The 23,067-nt window shown below is 37.3% G+C and overlaps 1 protein-coding gene across 12 annotated transcripts in view; it reads left to right on the top strand.

Annotated features, from left to right (window-relative positions):
• ELP4 (elongator acetyltransferase complex subunit 4) overlaps positions 1-23,067 on the top strand; it is a 260,264-nt gene that overhangs the window by 46,856 nt on the left and 190,341 nt on the right. For all 12 annotated transcript variants that reach the window (XM_058424532.1, XM_058424531.1, XM_032166350.2 and 9 more), the window contains exon 4: positions 20,711-20,842. In XM_058424532.1, coding sequence (XP_058280515.1) covers positions 20,711-20,842 — 132 coding nt within the window. The remainder of the gene's footprint in view (positions 1-20,710; positions 20,843-23,067) is intronic.

The following is a 23,067-nucleotide window of genomic DNA, read 5'->3' as shown; positions in this document are numbered from 1 at the left end:
TTTTAAATGCTTCAAACAGCCAAAGTCACCCCTCCCCCATAATTCTAAATATTTTAAATGAAGATAATACAGGGAATATACTATTAATATATGGATACTCAGGTTAGATATTTGTAGTACTTTTGTATTAAAATTATGGCAATGCATCAGTAATATCTTTGATTTTTTTCTGTTTTCCAACTTTCAGAAAATAAAAGTTGCCAAAATAAACACAAAAAATCAACAAAGTAGCATACTTACTGATACATGGATAATGCTTAAGTAGTATTAATTATACAGTTACCAAAACCTGCAAGGATCAAAAGATTTTATTTTTAAGAAGGATTTCTCATGCTGCATGGATTATGTTGGTACATAATAGCTCAGTAGTACTTCTGCTGAATTGTAAAATAGCTTAGAGAGGAGTATGATGCCCATAGTTGGTGTAATGCATTGGTAATTAAGAGGGTGTGAGGTTAAGCTTCATTAACTGCTGAGGGATTGTATCTTGGGTTTTATTATGCCCTAGAGAACATAAAAAGTGAGAAGGGTCAAACTGTTAGAATCAGATTTTGCTTGTGCATCTGCCAAAACAAAGACCACAAAATAATATAGCAGTAAGAACAGAAAGGGCTTGGAATGAAACGGGCAGAAATATATTTACAGCATCTTATGGATAAGGATAAATGTTTCTAGTGAGGAAATAAATATACGTAAATACTGGAGTAATATTTTTGTATGGGAAATTTATAATTTTATTTCAGATAGGATCTTTAAAGGAGAAAAACTGTTGTTGAAAGGTAGTCCTATTTTCTTTATTCATATTAATTTTCTAATCTGTTTCATTTGGCTAAAAGAGAAATTTCATTCTTCCCATCCTGTCATCTGTATAGAACTTAGGCTTTCTGTTTTTTATTTATTCGTGACCCTCAATACCATATACTTGAGAACCATAAGCAGCAAATTGCAGAAAAGAACCGAAACTCTGATAATCCCTCTATTAGGAAAGAAAGATACAACAACAATACACTGTGTTCTGTTTGTGCTCTGGGTTAGAAATCAAAGGCTGGGGATTTTTGAAAGTGTAAGGGAGGACCTGATCTGTGATTGACAGCTGTAATAGTTCAATATTAAACAGTTTTATGCCTAGCATTTTCTTGAAATAGAGCTTTTATCAAAACATTAATTAATTTTTTGTTTGATTAGAAACAGTCATTATAACAAATGGTATAGATTATAGTAGTGATCACCTCTGGAGGCTCACTGACTCCCAGTAAGTAACATAGTTAATGTTGGCATACTTAAAACTTTTAGGACTTCCACATATGATAATGTATTGGATATAAACTTACATTATAAATTTCTGGGTATTAGATAACAAAAGTATCAGAATGTTCCTTCTTTGTTCCCCAACATATCATTTTCATTAAGTCATTTTTACTTGAATTATGAATAGTAGTACTGTAACCACTGAAACAGAATTTTTATAGAGTGGATTTTTTTTTCCAGACATATAGGATGACACTGTCACTTTAAGATTCATTTTCCTTTTTTTTTTTTTAACTATACTTTAAGTTCTAGGGTACATGTGCACAACGTGCAGGTTTGTTACATACGTATACATGTGCCATGTTGGTGTGCTGCACCCATTAACTCATCATTTACATTAGGTATATCTCCTAATGCTATTCCTTCCCCCTCCTGCTACCCCACGACAGGCCCTGGTGTGTGATGTTCCCCACTCTGTGTCCAAGTGTTCTCATTGTTCAATTCCCACCTATGAGTGAGAAAATGAGGTGTTTGGTTTTTTGTCCCTGTGCTAGTTTGCTGAGAATGATTGTTTCCAGGTTCATCCATGTCCCTGCAAAGGACATGAACTCATCCTTTTTTATGGCTGCATAGTATTCCTTGTTGTATATGTACCACATTTTCTTAATCCAGTCTATCATTGATGGACATTTGGGTTGGTTCCAAGTCTTTGCTATTGTGAATAGTGCCGCAGTAAACATATGTGTGCATGTGTCTTTATAGCAGCATGATTTATAATCCTTTGGGTATATGCCCAGTAATGGGATGGCTGGGTCAAATGGTATTTCTAGTTCTAGATCCTTGAAGAATCCCACACTGTCTTCCACAATTGTTGAACTAGTTTACAGTCCCACCAACAGTGTAAAAGTGTTCCTATGTCTCCACATCCTCTCCAGCACCTGTTATTTCCTGACTTCTTAATGATGGCCATTCTAATTGGTGTGAGATGGTATCTCATTGTGGTTTTGATTTGCATGTCTCTGATGGCCAGTGATGATGAGCATTTGTTCATGTGTCTTTTGGCTGCATAAATGTCTTCTTTTGAGAAGTGTCTGTTCATATCCTTTGCCCACTTTTTGATGGGGTTTTTTTCTTGTAAATTTGTTTAAGTTCTTTGTAGATTCTGGATACTAGCCCTTTGTCAGATGAGTAGTTTGCAAAAATTTTCTCCCATTTTGTAGGTGGCCTGTTCACTCTGATGGTAGTTTCTTTTTGCCGTGCAGAAGCTCTTTAGTTTAATTAGATCCCATTTGTCAATTTTGGCTTTTGTTGCCATTGCTTTTGGTGTTTTAGACATGAAGTCCTTGCCCATGCCTATGTCCTGAATGGTATTGCCTAGATTTTCTTCTAGGGTTTTTATGGTTTTAGGTCTAACATGTAAGTCTTTAATCCATCTTGAATTAATTTTTGTATAAGGCGTAAGGAAGGGATCTAGTTTCAGCCTTCTACATATGGCTAGCCAGTTTTCCCAGCACCATTTATTAAATAGGGAATCCTTTCCCCATTTCTTGTTTTTGTCAGGTTTGTCAAAGATCAGATGGTTGTAGATGTGTGGTATTATTTCTGAGGGCTCTGTTCTGTTCCATTGGTCTATATTTCTGTTTTGGTACCAGTACCATGCTGTTTTGGTTACTGTAAGCCTTGTAGTATAGTTGGAAGTCAGGTAGTGTGATGCCTCCAGCTTTGTTCTTTGGCTTAGGATTGTCTTGGCAAAGCAGGCTCTTTTTTGGTTCCATATGAACTTTAAAGTAGTTTTTTCCAATTCTGTGAAGAAAGTCATTGGTAGCTTGATGAGGGTGGCATTTAGTCTATAAATTACCTTGGGCAGTGTGGCCATTTTCACTATATTGATTCTTCCTAACCATGAGCATGGAATGTTCTTACATTTGTTTGTGTTAAGTTCATTTTCTAGGCCAGGCATGGTCGCTCATACTTACAACTTGCTTAAGGCTCATATAAGTGTAATCCTAGCACTTTGGATGACCGAGGTGTTTAGATTGCCTGAGCTCAGGAGTTCGAGACCAGCCTGGGCAACATGGTGAAATCTCGACTCTACTAAAATACAAAAAATTAGCTGAGTGTGGCAGTATGCACCTGTAGTCCCAGCTACTTGGGAGGCTGAGGCAGGATAATTGCTTGAACCCGGGAGGCGGAGGTTGCAGTGAGCCGAGATCACGCCACTGCACTCTAGCCTGGGCATCAAAGCAAGACTCCATCTCCAAAAAAAAAAAAAAAGAGATTCATTCTCTACCATGGGTTAATTCTGTATTTTACAAGACTTAAAAATCACACTACGGATTATTCTTAATTTGTATGGACCACATTTTTATTTTCTGTTATTTTTGTTCAAATTTTTGGCTAAAAGAATGGTTAAAAAAATACTGAAGAGTTACCAGGTAGTCACATAGGTCTTCGCTGGTTAACTTAGTAGCATGATAACATTTATCCACACCATAATCAGGTAAAATACTTCTTTATATTGATGCAACACTTAGAAACAAAAATGCTAAAGGCATTTGCATCCACTTACAAAAGGCATTCCATTTTTATCAGAATCTGAGAGACCATTGATTGTAAGATGCATCATTATTAAATATACTAAGAGAAAAAAAAATTCCCACATGAACTAAGAACGTTTCCGTTCACCTAAAATTTTTATTTAATTCTTATTGGAAGAGGTTTCTTGGACTTACTTATTTTTTAAGTCATATCACACCTGTCTATAAAAAAACAAGTACAACATGTAAGGTACTCATAAAACTTCACATTCAGATTAGTACTGTTCTAAATCACTTCCTGGCTCATAGTCATTGATATCCTTGTGTTTCACAATTTACATTTTTCACAAGATACTGTTGTCTCTGTCATTAAGAGCACTGGCAATGTCGTACTTCTTTCTTTATTTATTTTTTTAGCATCCCGAGTAGCTGGGATTACAGGCATGTGCCACCACCACACCTGGCTAACTTTGTAATTTTAGTAGAGACAGGGTTTCTCCATGCTGGTCAGGCTAGTCTCGAACTCACAACCTCAGGTGATGCACCTGTCTCAGCCTCCCAAAGTGCTGGGATTACAGGCGTGAGCTACCGTGCCCGGCCTGTAGTACTTCTTAAAGGTGATGCAATATTGTACCCAGATTTTATTCTAAAACATTGACATCCATCCTGCAATTATTCGTGCAAGCACTGTCCTGATTTTCTCAGAAAAGATCAATAGTAGTATCCTAAAAATCCAGGATTTCTATTCTTCTTTACTTGATCCATATGTGGATTTTTGGCTGAAACATTGAAGAATTACATTTGTCCATTTGAACGCCAAGAAAAACAACCAAGTTGTTACATATGCAGACCATGATAACTTTGTATCTGCTTCCAGGCTGACAATTATGATATTCTCCCAGTTGTAAAATGCATCCTGATTTTAGAGATGGTAATGTGAAGAAAAACATGAGTCTTAGAATCAGTGAAATAAAGTAAATATGTGCCTCATTTTTCAACGTTGGTTTTGATGTAAAGGCATACGTTGGAGATAATACAGGTTTGATTCCACACCACCACAATAAAGTGAGTCACTGTTTTTTATTTCCCAGTGCATATAAAGTTGTGTTGATACTATACCATAGTCTACTAAGTGTGCAATAGCATTATGACTAAAAAGTAAATAATTTAAGAAGACTTTATTGCTAAAAAATGGTAACAGTTATATGAGCCTTAAGCAAGTTGTAATCTTGTCGCTGGTATAGGGTCTTGCCTTGATGTTGATGGCTGCTGACTTACACGTTGGGGTGACTGTGGTAATTTCTGAGAAGAAGGCGACAATGAAGATTGCCACATCAATTGACTCTTCTTTTTATGAAAGATTTCTCTGTACAAGTGATGCTGTTTGGCAGCATTTTACCCACAGTAGAGCTTTTTTCAAAATGTGAGTCAACTGCCAAAAAGCTCCTTAAACTGATAAATGACTTCAGTAAAGTTTCCAGATACAAAATCAATGTATAAAAATCAGTAGCATTTCTGTACACCAGTAGTCAAGCTGAGAGCCAAATCAAGAATGCAGTGTCATTCACAATAGCCACAAAAAGAATAAAATACTTAGGAATACGGCTAACCAAGGAGGTGATAGATTTCTGCAAAGTGAACTACAAAACACTGCTGAAAGAAATCAGAGATGACACAAATGAAAAAGTCTTCCTTGCTCATGAATTGGAAGAATCAGTATCATTAAAATGGCCATACTGCTCATAGCAATTTAAGGATTCAACACTACTTCTATCAAACTACCAATGTCATTTTTCACAGAATTAGAAAAAATTATTCTGAAATTTATATGGAACTACAAAGAGCCCAAAGCAATCCTAAGCAAAAAGAACAAAACAAGAGGCATCACATTACCCAACCTCAAACTATACTACAAGGCTACAGTAACCCAAACAACATGGTACTGTTATAAAGACAGATATAAAGACCAATGGAACAGAAAAGAGAACCCAGAAATAAGCCATACACTGACAATCATCTGATCCTTGACAAAGTAGGCAAAAATAAGCAATGAAGAAAGGACTCCCATTCGATAAATAGTGCTGGGAAAACTGGCTATACACGTGGAGAGGAATGAAACTAGACACCTGCCTATCGCCATATACAAAATTAACTCAAGATGGATTAAAAATCTACATCTAGGCTGGGCTCAGTGGATCACGCCTGTAATCCCAACACTTTGGGAGGCCGAGGCAGGCAGATTACCTGAAGTCAGGAGTTCAAGACCAGCCTGGCCAACATGGTGAAACCCCGTCTCTACTGAAAATATAAAAATTAGCCAGGTGTGGTGGCACATGTCTGTAATTCCAGCTACCCTGGAAGCTGAGATGGGAGAATTGCATGAACCTGGGAGGCAGAGTTTGCAGTGAGCCAAGATCGCACTACTGCACTCCAGCCTGGGTGACAGAGTGAGACCCCATCTCAAAAAAAAAAAAAAAAAAGAAAAGAAAAGAAAAAAAACCTAAATCAAAAACCTCAGACTGTAACAATCCCAGAAGAAATCCTAGGAGATACCCTTCTGGACATCAGCCTTGGCAAAGAATTCATGACTAAGTGCTCAAAAGCATTTGCAACAAAAAGAAAAATTGACAAGTGGGACCTAATTAAAGAGCTTCTGTACCACAAGAGAAAGTATCAATGGAGTAAACTAACAATCTACAAAATGGGAGAAAATATTCACAAACTATGCATCTGACACAGGCCTAATATCCAGATCCTATAAGAAACTTAAATCAACAAGCAGAAAACAACCCCACTGAAAAGAGAACAAAGGACATGAACAGACACTTCTCAAAAGAAGACATACAAGTAGAACAGCACGGTGTCTGACACCTGTAAACCCAGGGCTTTGGGAGACCGAGGTGGGTGGATTACCTGAGGTCAGGAGTTCCAGACCAGCCTGGCCAAAATGGCAGTAAATTAGCTGGGCATGGTGGTGCATCCTGTAATCACAGCTATTCAGGAGACTGAGGCAGGAGAATCACTTGAACCTGGGAGGCAGAGGTTGCAGTGAGCTAAGATCACACCACTGTACTCCAGCCTGGGTGACAGAGCAAGACTCTGTCTCAAAAAAAAGGAAGACATACAAATGGCCAATAAACATGAAAAAATGCTCATCATCACGAATCTTCAGAGAAATACAAGTCAGTATCACAATGAGATACCATCTCACACCAGTCAGAATGGCTTTTGTTGAAAAGTCAAAAAATAATGTTTGTGGGATTGTGAAGAAAAGGGAATGCTTATACACTGTTAGTGGGAATGTAAATCAGTTCAGCCACTGTAGAGAGCAGTTTGGAGATTTCTCAAAGAACTAAGAATTGAACTAACATCCAACCCAGCAATTCCATTACTGGGTACATACCCAGAGGAAAATAAATCATTCTGCCAAAAAGGCACATCCATATGTATATACGTTGTAGTGCTACTCTCAGTAGCAAAGACATGGAACCAACCCAGGTGCCCGTCAACAGTGGACTGAATAAAGAAAATGTAATACATATATACCATGGAATACTATGCAGCCATAAAGAAATCATGTCCTTTGCAGCAACATGGATGTAGCTGGAAGCCATTATCCTAAGCAAACTAACACAGAAACAGAAAGCCAAATACCATATGTTCTCATTTATAAGTAGGAGCAAAACATCAGGTACACATGGACATAAAGATGGGAACAGTAAATACTGTGGAATACAAGGCAGGAGAGGGAACGAGGGAGGCAAGGGATGAAAACTTCCTATTGGGCATTATGCTCACTTCCAGGGTGACAGTTGCAATTGTACTTCAGACCCCAGCATCATGTAATACACCTTTTTTTTTTTTTTTTTTTTTTAGATAAGAGTCTCACTCTGTAGTCCAGGCTTGAGTTCAGTGTCGCGATCTCGGCTCACTGCAACCTCTGTCTGCTGGGTTCAAGTGATTCTCCTGCATCAGCCTACCAAGTAGCTGGGATTACAGGCACCCACCACCACACCCAGCTAATTTTTGTATTTTTAGAAGAGATAGGGTTTCACCAGGTTGGCCAGGCTAGTCTCGAACTCCTGGCCTCAAGTGATCCACTCACCTCGGCCTCCCAAAGCACTAGTATGAGAGGTGTGAGCCACTGCACCTGGCCAAAGTGTAAACTCTTTTTTTTTCTTTTTTTTTTTTTTGAGACAGAGTCTCACTCTGTCGCCCAGGCTGGAGTGCAGTGGCACGATCTCGGCTCACTGCAACCTCTGCCTCCTGGGTTCAAGTGATTCTTCTGCCTCAGCATCCCAAGTAGCTGGGACTACAGGCACACGCCAGCACGCCCAGCCAATTTTTGTATTTTTAGTAGAGACGGGGTTTCACCATATTGGCCAGTCTGGTCTCGAACTCCTGACCTCGTGATCTACCCACCTCAGCCTCCCAAAGTGCTGGGATTTCAGGCGTAAGCCACCATGCCCAGCCCATGCAATATACCTTTTTAACAAACCTGCACATGTACCCTCAGAATCTAAAATAAAAATTGAAAAGACAAACAAACACAATGGGAATCAACCCCTCAAACTCTACCATTGCTTTATCAGCTAAGTATATGGAATATTCTAAATCCTTTGTTGTTATTTCAACAGTGTTCATAGCATCTTCACCAGGAGTAGAATCCGTCTCAAAAATAACACTTGTTTTCTTGTCCAGAGTACCAACTCCGTATCAATTAAAGTTTTCTCATGAGATGGCAGCAATTAGTCACATCTTCAGGCTCCACTTCTAATTCTAGTTCTCTTGCTCTTTCTATCACATCTGCAGTTACTTCCTCCACCAGAGTATTGAACCCCTCAAAGTCATCCATGAGGACTGAAATCAACTTCTCCCAAACTCCTGTTAATATTGATATTTTGACCTCCTCTCATGAATCATGAATATTCTTATGGCAGCTAGAATAGTAAATCTTCCCAGGTTTTCAATTTACTTTGCCCATATCCATCAGAGGAATCACTATCTATAGCAGCAATAGCGTTAAGATATGTATTCTTAAATAATATGACTTGAAAATTGAAATTACTCCTGATCCATGGGCTACAGAATGGATGTTGTGTTAGCAGGCATGAAAACATTAATCTCCTTGTACATCCTCATCAGAGGTCTTGGGTGACCAGATGCACTGTCAGTGAGCAGTAATATTTTGAAAGGTTTGCTTTTTCTGTGCAGTAGGTTTCCATATAGTGGGCTTAAAATATTCAGAAAACCATGTTGTGTACAGATGTGCTATCATCCAGGCTTTGTTGTTCTGTTTATAGAGCACAAGCAGAGTAGATTTAGCATAATTCTTAAGGGCCCTAGGATTTTGGAATGATAAGTGAGTATTGGCTTCAACTTACAGTCATCAACTGCATTAGCCCCTAACAGGAGAGTCAGCCTGTCGTTTGAAGCTTTGGAGCTAGGCATTGACTTCTCTCTAGCCATGAAAGTCCTAGACAATATCTTCTTCCACTAGAAGGTGGTTTCATCTACATTGAAAATCTATTGTTTAGTGCAGCCACCTTCATCACTTAGCTAGATATTCTGGATAACTTGCTGCAGTTTCAACATCAAGAATTGCTGTTTCACTTTGCACTTTTATGGAGATGGCTTCTTTTCTGAAATCTCATGAACTAACCTCTGCTAACTTCCAGCTTTTTTTCTGAAGCTTATTCATCTCTCTTGGCATTTAAAATTTTTAATTATATAGATATTTTTACTTCAGAATCAAATGTAATTGGACCCTTTGAAAAGAAAATACCTATGCTAGTAAACAGAGCCTCTAGAAGAGGAAAGTAAAACGGATTTCACTTATATTCCTTCAGTTGCTCATTGTCATGTCACATTTTTAATTTATTTATTGTTTTTATGTTTGGCCTTTCATTTTCATTTGCTTATTCTCTCCCCAACATTTCTAATTTTGGTTTCATTTTCTGTTAGAGAGAGGATATGTTTATAGAGAGATTGTCTGTCTATCTATCTATCTATCTGTTACCAGTTTCTTATTTTTACACATTCTTTTTATTGAAGTCCCTTTTTATGTTGCTGAATTGTATCTTCATATAAAAAAGGTTTGTGGTAGGCCATGCACAGTGGCTCATGCCTGTAGTCTCAGCACTTTGGGAGGCCAAGGCAGGAGGATCACTTGAGGCCAGGAGTTAGAGACCAGTCTGGGCAATACAGCAAGACACCATCTCTACAAAAAAATAAGAAAACAGTTAGCTGGGCATGGTGATGCACACGTGTAGTCCTAGCTCCTCAGGAGCCTGAGGCAGGAGGATCCCTTGAGCCCAGGAGTTCAAGAAGGCTGCAGTGAGCTGTGTTTGCACCATTGTACTCCAGCCTGGGCAACAGAGCAAGACTCTGTCTCAAAAAAAGTAAGGAAGGAGGGAGAGGAGGGGCAGGAGGAGGAAGGAAGGAAGATTGGTATGAATTCTTCCCCAAATTATAAAAGTATAATTTACATATAATTTTATCAATTTGATATACAATTCAGTGAGTCTGAGTAAATGTTCACAGTTTTATAACCACCACCACAATCATAACATAGAACATTTCCATCCTTTGAGAAATGTGCCTATGTGCAATCTGTCTGCCTACCACCACTTGACCCCTGGCAACCTCCAGTCTGCATCCATATCTTTAGCATATACCTCAAAACTCTTCTAGCTCTCTACCCATTACCCAATCCCAAAGACACTTCCACATGTTTAGGTATTTCTTGCAGCAGCACCCTACTTCTCGGTATCAAAATCTGTGTTAGTCAGCTCAGGCTGTCATAACAAAATACTATAAACTAGGTGGTTTAAACAACAGAAATTTACTATCTCACAGTTTTGGAGACTAGGAAGTCCAAGATCAAGGTTTCAAACAAGTCATTGCCTGGTGAGGGCTCTCTTCCTGGCTTGTAGACTGCTGCTTTCTCACTGTGTGTTCACATGACCTCTTCTTTTCACAGATAAAGAGCTCTTTCTGGTGTCTCTTCTTGTAGATAATTAATTATATTAATTAATTACCTTTATTATCTCATTTAAACTTAGTTATTTTCAAACACCCCTTTCTCCAAATACCATCTCATTAGGGGATAGGACTTCAATGTATGGACCTGAGGAGGACACTAACATTGAGTATGTAACAGTTGTTATGGATGAAAAGATGACTAAGACATAGTCCTTGCCCTTAATGATCTTGTAGTGGAATAGTTGAAATTTGAGGAGAGCTCATCTAAATCATGCATGCTGATGTAGCAGCATGATTTTTAATCCTTTGGCTATATACCCAGTAATGGGATTGCTGGGTCAAATGGCATTTCTAGTTCTAGATCCCTTAGGAATTGCCACACTGACTTCCACAATGGTTGAACTACCATCAGAGTGAACAGGCCACCTACAGAATGGGAGAAAATTTTTACAATCTACCCATCTGACAAAGGGCTAATATCCAGAATCTACAAAGAGCTTAAACAAATTTACAGAAAAAATCAACCCCATGAAAAAGTGGGCGAAGGATATGAACAGACACCTCTCAAAAGAAGACATTTATGCAGCCAAAAAACACATGAAAAAATGCTCATTACATTATGAAACAAAAAATAATTTTAAATACTCCAAAAAAATCAGTTGTGACAAACAAAACAAGAAAAGTCAAGGTCCAACCTAATGCCATAAATGTATAGAGTTTGTCATCATTTGGTGTGGTTCAAAACTTCACTGTCACATTCAGAAATTAATTAGGATAATCTTAAGAATTAATTAGGGCCAATTGTCTCAAATTTAAACAAATGTTTCACAATGCAACACAGATTTGGAGATAAAATCCAAGACCTAATAATGTACCACCTCCTGAATGGGAACCGAATACTCACTAAGGCAAATGATGTTAACACAGGAACCTTTATTTCATGAAATCTCACAAGAGAATAAAGAGCCTGGGTATTATTAAAAAAGAAAAAAAAAAGATTGCACTTTTTGCCTAACCTCTCATAACCTGAAGTTACAGAATAATGAGTGACTATCAAAATATTCATTCGTCAAGCTTTAACTAGAACAAAAACACATCAATCTGAAAGAAAACATAACTCAAGAACACAAGGAAATTCCTCCATAAGAGATTTATAGAGGAATTTAGTAAGAACATGAATTCAAGAAAATAAAATCACAAAGATAAAATGATAACACATGAGTAGATAAAAAGAATAATTGCATAATTAAAAGTACAAGTTGACTTAACATCATTACCCAATAAAGTAGCAGCAGTAACAGGCTTATGATAGTTGAACTGAAGTTAGAGAAGAGATTAAAACCTTAAGTGAGAAGACCAGGCATGATGGCTCATGGCTGTAATCCCAGAGCTTTGGGAGGCTGAGGTGGAGGGATTGCTTGATTTCAAGACCAGCCTGGGCAACATAGCGACACCCTGTCTCTACAAAAAATTTAAAAATTAGCCAGGAATGGTGGCATGTGCCTGCAGTCTCCGCTACTCAGGAGACTGAGGTGGGAGGATCACTTCAGCCCAGGAGTTCAAGGAAAAAGAAAACATTAAATGTGAATATGATTACAATGTGGGGAATTTTTTATTTAATAAATTTAAGTAGATAGTGGCTACTGTATTGGACAGTGCAGGTATAGAACACCTTCAACATCACAGAATGTTCTGTTGGTCGGTGATGGTCCCGACTCCTGGGAAAATACTCATCTAACAACAAATTGTTTACTGCGTGAAGTTTTACTCACTGTCAAACATACCTAACATTTATATCAACAAAGATGTATTCTATTTTAATATGGAACAGAAAAATAAATGTGAAATACAAAGACAAAGTTTTACTTGGAAATAAGAAAAAGGAGAATCAGCTCAAGAAACATCCGGTTTACAGGTGTTGGGGAAGGAATAATATAAAGCAGTGGATACACATATAACCCATTTAAGTTGTTGAAGGAAGAGTTTTTCAAGAATTCATGCAGAAAAAGCAAGTCATCTACAAGGATGGAAGTCTTCAGACTTCTCTCCAGCATCGGTCTTTGTCCAAAGACAGTAGAGCACTGGCCACCTATTTCTAAGCAAATGAAAGTATTATAAAATATTATATACAACCAAAGTGTTACTCTAGTATTTTTAATACCAGACAAATTTTTTTTTATTCTACTTTAAGTTTTAGGGTACATGTGCACAATGCGCAGGTTTGTTACATATGTATCCATGTGCCATGTTGGTGTGCTGCACCCATTAACTCGTCATTTAGCATTCGGTGTATCTCCTAATGCTGTCCCTGCCCCCTCCCCTGACCCCACAACAGTCCCTGGAGTGTGATGTTCCCCTTCCTGTGTCCATGTGTTCTCATTGTTCAATTCCCACCTATGAGTGAGAACATGTGGTGTTTGGTTTTTTGTCCTTGCGATAGTTTACTGAGAATGATGATTTCCATTTTCATCCATGTCCCTACAAAGGACATGAACTCATCATTTTTTATGGCTGCATAGTATTCCGTGGTGTATATGTGCCACATTTTCTTAATCCAGTCTATCGTTGTTTGACATTTGGGTTGGTTCCAAGTCTTTGCTATTGTGAATAGTGCCGCAATAAACATACGTGTGCATGTGTCTTTATAGCAGCATGATTTATAATCCTTTGGGTATATACCCAGTAATGGGATGGCTGGGTCAAATGGTATTTCAAGTTCTAGATCCCTGAGGAATCGCCACACTGACTTCCACAATGGTTGAAGTAGTTTACAGTCCCACAAGTGTAAAAGTGTTCCTATTTCTCCACATCGTCTCCAGCAACTGTTGTTTCCTGACTTTTTTTTTTTTGAGACGGAGTCTCGCTCTGTCACCCAGGCTGGAGTGCAGTGGCGCAATCTTGGCTCACTGCAAGCTTCGCCTCGCAGGTTCACACCATTCTCCTGCCTCAGCCTCTCCAAGTAGCTGGGACTACAGGTACCTGCCACCACGCCCGGCTAATTGTTTGTATTTTTTAGTAGAGACGGGGTTTCACCGTGGTCTCGATCTCCTGACCTCGTGATCCGCCCTCCTTGGCCACCCAAAGTGCTGGGATTACAAGCATGAGCCACCGTGCCCGGCCTCAATGATGATTCTTTACTTCTTGGTCCGTGTGTGAGTTTTTTTATTCAGGAGTATTTGGTAGGATATGCACATTTTCAGCTGAAATTTTTCCAAATTGTTCTCCAAAGTGGTTTTTCAGTAGTAAAACTGGTAAACTCCTAACTTCCCACCAGCAGTGAATAAGACTTCCAGTTTCTCTGGTCTCTTAACAACTTTGGTATTTTTAGACGTTTCGTTTGTTTGCTTGCCTGTATAATGGGTGGGAAATAGTAACTGGTTTTAAAGCACATTTCCTGGATTACTAATTCTGCTTTGTACTTCTCTGCGTTATTTGAAATTGTTTTTTAAAATTATTATTTTTAAAAAATTCCAGGATATATCGGCTGAAAAACTTTTATGTTTTTCAAAATGATGAACTATAAGTTCAACATTTTGCAGTAAAATAACATATTAAGGTTGGGCACAGTGGCTCACGCTTGTAATCCCAACACTTTGGGAGGCCAAGGCGGGCAGATCACTTGAGGTCAGGAGTTCAAGACCAGCCTGGCCAACATGGTGAAATCCGATGTCTACTAAAAATGTAAAAATTAACTGGGCGTGGTGGCGCACACCAGTAATCCCAGCTGCTCAGGAGGCTGAGGCATGAGAATGGCTTGAGCCCAGGAGGTTGAGGTTGCAGTGAGCCAAGATGATGCCCCTGCACGCTAGCCTGGGCAACAGAGTGAGACTCTGTCTCAAAAATAATAATAATAATTAAAAAACAAATAACATATTAAATGGAAAACATGTACCTCACATTATACTGAGAAAGAATTGCAACATAATAGGGATAGAGAAAGATTAGTACATGAAACATAAGGAGTCCAAAGAAAGCTGTGGTATTAATTCCCTTGAGAATAATACAAAATTGGCCCACTAAGATTGTTCCAGAAAGTTCCTGTGGTTCATTTCACTAAGCATCTCTTGAGTATCTTCTTTGTACTTCTTATGGTGCTCATTTCATAACAAGGTCAGAATATATACATTACCATATAGTCCCTACCTGTCAAGAAATTTATAGCCTTTATTGGAAAATGAGATTATGCATACATGAAATGTTGAAGAATATCAAGCTGCATATGATCCAATACCAAAATGTTTGGCACAGATGAAAGTGAAATGGGAATTCAGAAAAGAGAGAGCTATATATAAATATGGACAGTAAAGATCATCTAGTGCCTCTTTTATGTACTCCTTTTTTACTGTACAATAAGTCTCATATACATTTGAAGAATAAAGCAAGATTAAATTACAGATCCTTGGATTCTTCACATACCTGAATCTCTTAACATTAGTGCTGTTTCTATGTCAAGATCTGGGCAATAGCATAGATATATTTCTGAAAGATTATAAATTGTATATAGATGGTACCACATCTATGTGACAAGTTCTATAGTAGTAGATTTTATAGAATTTCAACTAATTATATATAGGATTGTCTCCATCAGTTTTGACCTTATCAGAGAGGCCATCCTTTACTAAGTTTATTAAAATGGAGTCTTTGCCTTCTTACCTTGCTCCAGTTCTACACTTGTCCACAAAAAAACATCTTTATCAGTGTTAAACTTGGAATCATTATAATTTTCATGATACATTATTATCGTGTGACCTATTATTTGTTTGTTTGTTTATTGTTTTACTCCATAAATAGAATGAAAGCTTATTATAGAAGCAATATAGCATGGTGGTTAAGAGCACACACTCTGGAATCAGACTACCAACTGGCTTCAAATTCCCAGCTCCATTTTTTACTAGCTCTGTGGCCTTGGACAAGTTACTTAACCCCTTTATGTTTCAGTTTCCCATTGTGTATTAAAAGTAATGGCAAAAACTGCAGTTATTTTTGCACCAACCTAAAAGGCAATAATAATAGTACCTACCTTGTAAGTTTATTATTGAACACTGAATTAACATATCTAAAGCACTTAGAACTGCCCTGAATAGAGCAAGTACTATATATATATATATGTACTCTTCTTATTGTTACTAAGTTTGTTCACTGCTGTGTCCACAAAAAACTAGACCAGGACTTTGCATATATTGATACTCAATAATAATTTCAACATAACTGATACTTCAGTCTTTTTTTTTTTTTTTGAGATGGAGTCTCGCTGTCGCCTAGGCTGGAGTGCAGTGGCGTGATTTCGGCTCACTGCAGGCTCCGCCCCCTGGGGTTCACTCCATTCTCCTGCCTCAGCCTCCCGAGTAGCTGGGACTACAGGCGCCTGCCACCTCACCCGGCTAATTTTTTGTATTTTTAGTAGAGACGGGGTTGCACCATGTTAGCCAGGATGGCCTCAATCTCCTGACCTCGTGATCCACCCACCTCAGCCTCCCAAAGTGCTGGGATTACAGGCGTGAGCCACCGCGCCCAGCCGATACTTAAGTCTTATAAAAATATAAGAACCCCTACCTCACACCGTATATAAAAATTCACTTTCAATGTATCAAAGAGCTAAATTTAAGAACTAAAATTCTTAGAAGAAAACGTAAGTATAAACCTTCATGACTTCGGATTAGTCAATAATTTCTTAAATATGACACCAGAAGCACAAGCAGCAAAAGAAAGAAACAGGTAAGTTGGGTGTATTTGGCCATTCTCAAATTGTTATAAAGAAATGCCTGGGTAATTTATGAAGAGATTTAATTGGCTCACAGGTCTGCAAGCTGTACAGAAAGCATAGTGGCTTATGCTTCTGAGGATGCCTCAGGAAGCTTCTAATCATAGCAGATGGCAAATTGAGAACAGGCATCTCACATGGCAGGAGCAGAAGCAAGAGAGCAAGGGGGGAGGTGGTTCACACTTTCAAACACCAGAACTCACTCATTATTGCAAGGACAATACCATGGGGTATGATGCTAAACCATTCATGAGCAATCCGCCCCCATAATCTGTTCGCCTTCCACCAGGTCCCACCTCCAACAATGGGGATTACACTTCAATATGAGATTTGGATGGAGAATACCTCCAAACTATATCACTGGGCTTCATCAAAATTAAGATCTTTGGTCCATCAAAGGACACTTCCAGTGTCCAAGGAGAAAATATTTGCAAATAATATATTTGATAATGTCTACTATCTAAAATAAATAAAGGAGTCTCACAACTCAACAAAAAGATAAACAGCCCAATTTAAAAATGGGATAAGGGCCAGGCGCAGTGGCTCACGCCTGTGATCCCAGCACTTTGGGAGGCTGAGGTGGGTGGATCACAAGGTCAGGAGATCGAAACTATCCTGGCCAACATGGTGAAACCCTGTCTCCACTAAAAATACAAAAAATTAGCCAGCCATGGTGGTGGGTGCCTGTAGTCCCAGCTACTCAGGAGGCTGAGGCAGAAGAATGGCATGAACCCAAGAGGTGGAGCTTGCAGTGAGCCGAGATGGTGCTACTGCACTCCAGCCTGGGTGACAGAGCGAGACTCCATCTCAAAAAAAAAAGGGGGGGGTGGGATAAAACCATGATAGACATATTTCTAAAGAAGATATACAAATGGCCAACCCAGCACATGAAGTGATGCTCAGTATCATTGTCATTAGGAAAATGCAAATCCAAACCGCATTGAGATACCACTTCATCCCCACTAGGGTAGCTATTTAAAAATAATAATAATAATAACAACAATTGGTTGCTAAGAATATAGAATCAATGGAACCCACGTACATTGTTGGTCGGAATGTAAAGTGGTGCAGCCACTGTGGAAAACATTTTGGCAGTTCCTCAAATAGTTAAAAATGGAATTACCCTGTGACTCGGGAATTCCACTCCTAGGTATATACCAAAGACAATGGAAAACATGTTCACACAAAGTTTGTGTGTGAATATTTGTAGCAGCATTACTCATAATAACCTAAGAATAGAAATGATCCATGTACGTCAGGTGATGAGTAGTTAAACAATGTGGTACATACATACGAGGAATAGTATTCGACCATAAAAAAGAATGAAATACTGAAACATGGTGCAACATAGATGAACATTGAAAACATTACTCTAAATGAAGGAAGCCAGACACAAAAGGTCACGTATTGTATGGTTCCATTTATAGGAAATGTCCAGAACGACTAATCCATAAAGACAAGATTAGTGGTTGCCAGGGGCAGGAGAGAAGGGGAATGTGGAGTGATTTCTAAATGGGTGTGCAGTTTTTTGGGGCACTGATGAAGGTAGATAGTGGTGATGGTTACACAACTCTGAATTAGTAAAAATTACCAAATTTTTTACTTAAAATGATATTTTTATGTTACGTGAATTTTATTTCACTTTAAAAAATATATAAAGGGTTGGGAGCGGTGGCTCACTCCTGTAATCCAGCACTTTGGGAGGCCGAGGCAGGCAGATTGCTTGAGCTCAGGCGTTCAACACCATCCTGGGCAACGTGGTGAAATCTGGTCTCTACAAAAAATATAAAAATTAGCCAGGCGTGGTGGCATGTGCCTGTAGTCCCATCTACTCAGGAGGCTGAGGTAGGAGGATCACTTGAGCCAGGAGGTGTGTGTGTGTTATATATATATGTGTGTATATATGTGTATATAATGTATATATGTATGTATATATAATAAATCTTATAATCTATATGTGTACATATAAGAAACCTTATATATGTATATGTATATATAAGAAACCTTATATCCTTTACATAGGCATTAATTGATAAAGTGTATTTTCTGTACATCTTTTGAACATTTTCATCTTTAAGAAAATGAGTGCCTTATCAGTATTAAACTTGGAATCATTATAATTTTTATGATACATTAAAAGTTTTTAACATGGTAAAACATCTATTATGGGAATAGATACATATTTAATAAGAAATGAGGAAATGCTTACCTATATTTTGTAGTCTCATCTTGTTTAGATAAGTTAAACATATTAATGAATCTCTAGTATTTTAGGGTTATTTCTCTAATATTGTACACATTAATGTAAGAGCATTTCTTAGAATCGGCCTATTTTCTACAATAAGAGGACAGTGTGATATAAATTATTTTTCAAATGTTTTTATTATTAAATTCTGAGTAACCATTTTACAACTATTGCCAGGTGTCCCTGGGGTTGAAAAAGATGTTAAACCAAATACATTATACTAAATTTATTGCTGAATATTGACAATACAAAATGTGTGGCTCTGAAGACAATTGTTTGACTGACTTCTCACAATCTAACATTTGTAGGATTCCTAATATGTAGCAAACATCATTCTCTGTATTTTACATTTTTAACTTATTTACTCCTTACAACAACCCACTGAAGTAAATAATACTTTTGTTGTTGTTGTTGTTGTTGTTGTTGTTGTTGCTGTTGTTGTTGAGACAGGCTTTCGCTTTGTCACCCAGGCTGGAGTGCAGTGGCATGATCTTGGCTCACTGTAGCCTCAACCTCCTGGGCTCAAGTGATCCTCCCCTAAGTAGCTGGCACTACAGGCATGTGCCACCACACCCAGCTAATCTTTTTGTATTTTTGTAGAGGTGGAGTTTTGTCATGTTGCCCAAACTGGTCTCAAACTCCTGAACTCAAGTGATCCCCCCACCTTGGCCTCCCAAAGTGCTAGGATTATAGGTGTGAGCCACTGCACGCAGCCAGAAGTAAATACTGTTACCTCCATTTTTTAGATGATGAATGGAGACATAGAGAGGTCCTGTGGTAACACAGACACAGCTACTAGTGCAAAGTCAAGATTTGAACTGGACGTTCTAGTTGCCGAATTCAAACTCATAACCACTATGCTGTATTACACTATACTCTCACAAATACGTATTTCCATTGGAAAATGAAGTTACTTTATACTGTAAGATACTAATAATGCTTAGCTAGGAATGATGGATTCACAGCTTAAATGATGTAACTAGTTTCTAAGACTAGCATTAATTAAAATGTGAATTCACTTTGAGGTCTTTTAGAAGGTGAGTAAAATATATCATTATTAACAGTTAATGTGTTTTGAGCTGATTTGTTGACACGATTCTAAGCATAAGTAAATTTGATCTTGAAAGGTAGAAGTTGCAGTTTAGGCTAATATATAACATAGCACAGATTGTATTTACTAATCCAATGCCCCACATTATCTTTATGATTCTAATAGAAAATAAAACAAAATTATTGTATGTGCTTTCCTTCTTCAAGAAACTTAAATACAGTTTTCTTTGAATTCTTTCTATAGTACCGCTTAACAAAAATGTTTTCTAGTATTTTATGTATTTTATAGTTATGAAGTTGGTCACCTTCTAAAATTAATAAATTGGAACTTACTGTCTCTTCATTTAATCAGAGATTATTGTTAAAGAAGAGACATAAGCTTGCAGGTGCAAAGCTAGCATTTGATGTAGGTAAAATAAATGTCATTATTCTTAGTTGTTACTTCACCCATTATTTTAGTGAATGGCTTTTTTGAATTCTAAAATTACCAGTAAGCAGATTGTGCAAATGTTTTATTTTTACCTTGTGGCCAACATAATAATAATTATATAGAATACATAAGTACTAATTCCAGACTTTGCTTTAAGCATACACATTTTGAAAATTTAGTATAACCTCTTGTTAGAATAGCAATTGATTTTTGTGAGTATAGAAATTTGGATATTTTCTTTAAATTCCAGTTTATTGCTAAAAAATTAAACTTAATGTTTGTATTATACTTGTTTTCTCTGTTTTAGAAATGTCTATTTTTATGAATTTATATTTAAATCAATGTTAGTCATGAATTTTCAATACATTGGAAATTTCTAGTGTTGCTAACATGGTTTAAGACAATTGTCATATTTTACCACAGAATCTCAATTATGTGTCATTTTGTTTTCTTAGGAACTCCCAGCACCATTACTTGATGATAAATGTAAAAAGGAATTTGATGAAGATGTATACAATCATAAAACACCAGAATCTAATATTAAGATGAAAATAGCTTGGCGTTACCAGTTATTACCCAAGATGGAGGCAAGTAAACATACAAATTCTTTCTAAAATTTGCAAATGCATCTGTTTTCATCTTACAGAATCTCTTGTGGTATGCCTATATGTGTATTTATTTATTTAAAGAATTAGCTGTTTCATTTGTAGAGTATTTGGTCAAGATGATATATTTCTTACAAATAAAATTTATGGTAACTTGTTTTTTACCAAAATTGTTGTTGTTTCATTTCTTCCATAATGCCCATATAGAATGCTTTATTCTAGAGTTGCAAGACAGAGTAAGTGAACTAATGAAGCCATTTCTATCCAGTATGGTTACCTATAAATATTCTATGTAAGTGATGGTTCTTTGGAATTACTATTTTTATCCTTATACATTTTCAATCATTACATTTTCAAACTCATCTATCTGGTAACGTCATCTGTTCAGAACAGACAGAATAGGTAAGAAATGAAGGAAAAATTTCTGAGAAGTCAAAACAAATGCCAATAAATCTGTCCAGTAAAACTCATGAACTCTATTCCTGGTGATGGCATGGTTCATTTATTAGCTTCCTTATTTGATTGTTCACTTCATTCACTTTTCAGACTACATTATTTAACATCTATCAGATATTAGCATACTAGTAGAAAAGAAAGGAGTATTCTAATCTGAATAAGACATAGTTTCCTTAGTCCATCCTTCTCTAGTCCTCCACATTGACATCAGTGTTATCTTTCCCAAGGATAGAAATATGTGTATGATACCTTTAACTTCGAATGCCTCATTTGGTTTCCTATTTTCACTACCCCCTTCTAAATAAATAGCAGACTGTAGTACCCTCTAATACCATCCTGCCAAACTCAGACACAGCCTTAGAATTCTTATCTACAGGAATGTTCTGGGTAGCTGCTACCACTACTGAAAGTTAGTATATGAGATGAAACCTGTTTGATATTATAAGCTTGCAATATGAAATACAAATTTAAGATTGTATACAAAATCTGTACAATCTAATCCAAGCCTACCTTTTTAGCCTCTTACTCCTTTGTATATAAAACACTACATTCAACTATCTTTTGAGAATTGCTCCTTATAAATTGCTTGTATTTCTTTTAGTAATGCTTTTTTCACTTTCTTACTCACCAATGCATCCTTCTCCAAGTTCAAATGTTACTACCTCTTATGGCTTTCTGTACATAATTATCTGCTTTCCTTTTTTTCCCTGTAGCACTTCATATATTTTAAAATGCATCTTTCTCTGGGTTGGGCGCAGTGGCTCACGCCTGTAATCCCAGCACTTTGGGAGGCCGAGGTGGGTGGATCACGAGGTCAGGAGTTCAAGACCAGCCTAGCCAAGATGGTGAAACCCCGTCTCTACTAAAAATACACAAAAATTAGCTGGGAGTGGTGGTGGGCGCCTGTAATAACCAGCTACTCGGAAGGCTGAGGCAGAGAATTGCTTGAACCTGGGAGGCGGAGGTTGCAGTGAGCCGAGATCATGCCACTGCACTCCAGCCTGGGCGACAGAGCAGGACTGCGTCTCAAAAAATATATCTAGGTATATTATATATACATCTTTCTCGTTGTTTTATACTTAATTGGTAGTATAACTCTCTCCTCCACCACACAGAAAATTTTCTGTGAGGCAGAGAGCTTGTTTTATTTTCTCTTGTACCTCAGCACTTACACTAATGCTCTTTTAATCAATAATAATGATAAATGTATTTATTCATTCAGTCAGCAAATACTAAGTATCATGTGTGTACCAGATATAAAACATGTTATAATAGGTGCATATTAAGCAATGACATATTGTTCTAATTTAAGTGTGGAAACTATTTGAGTAATATTTTTAAGCTGTGATTTAAATGACTGAACAAACTACAAATGTAAGAGAGGATATTTGCAACTCAAATTATAAAATAAGGACAAATTTTCATTATGTACAAATAACTTTTAAAATGAAAAAGGAAAATTCTACAACTGATTTTTTTAAATGGGCAAAAACAAGAAAAGGAAATGTAAGTGACTCTTAAACATACAAAACATATGCTCAATTTCAGTTTTAATAAGGGAAATTCAAATGAAAACTACACTGTCCTGCTATTTTTCTCTTATCAAATTGACTATGATCGAACTTGGTAAGACACTGTATTAGCAAGGGTGGGGGAAGCTGATACTCATACTTTGCTGGTGAAAATGTAAAAAGGTACAACTTCTGTAGAAAGTATTTTGGTAGTAACCTTCACAATTACAAAAACATATT

This window comes from Hylobates moloch, unplaced genomic scaffold, assembly GCF_009828535.3.
Source record: "Hylobates moloch isolate HMO894 unplaced genomic scaffold, HMol_V3 SCAFFOLD_11, whole genome shotgun sequence".
NCBI lineage: Eukaryota > Metazoa > Chordata > Mammalia > Primates > Hylobatidae > Hylobates > Hylobates moloch.
Note: the sequence above shows the minus strand (reverse complement) of the source record. Positions and strands in the feature narration are given on the sequence as shown.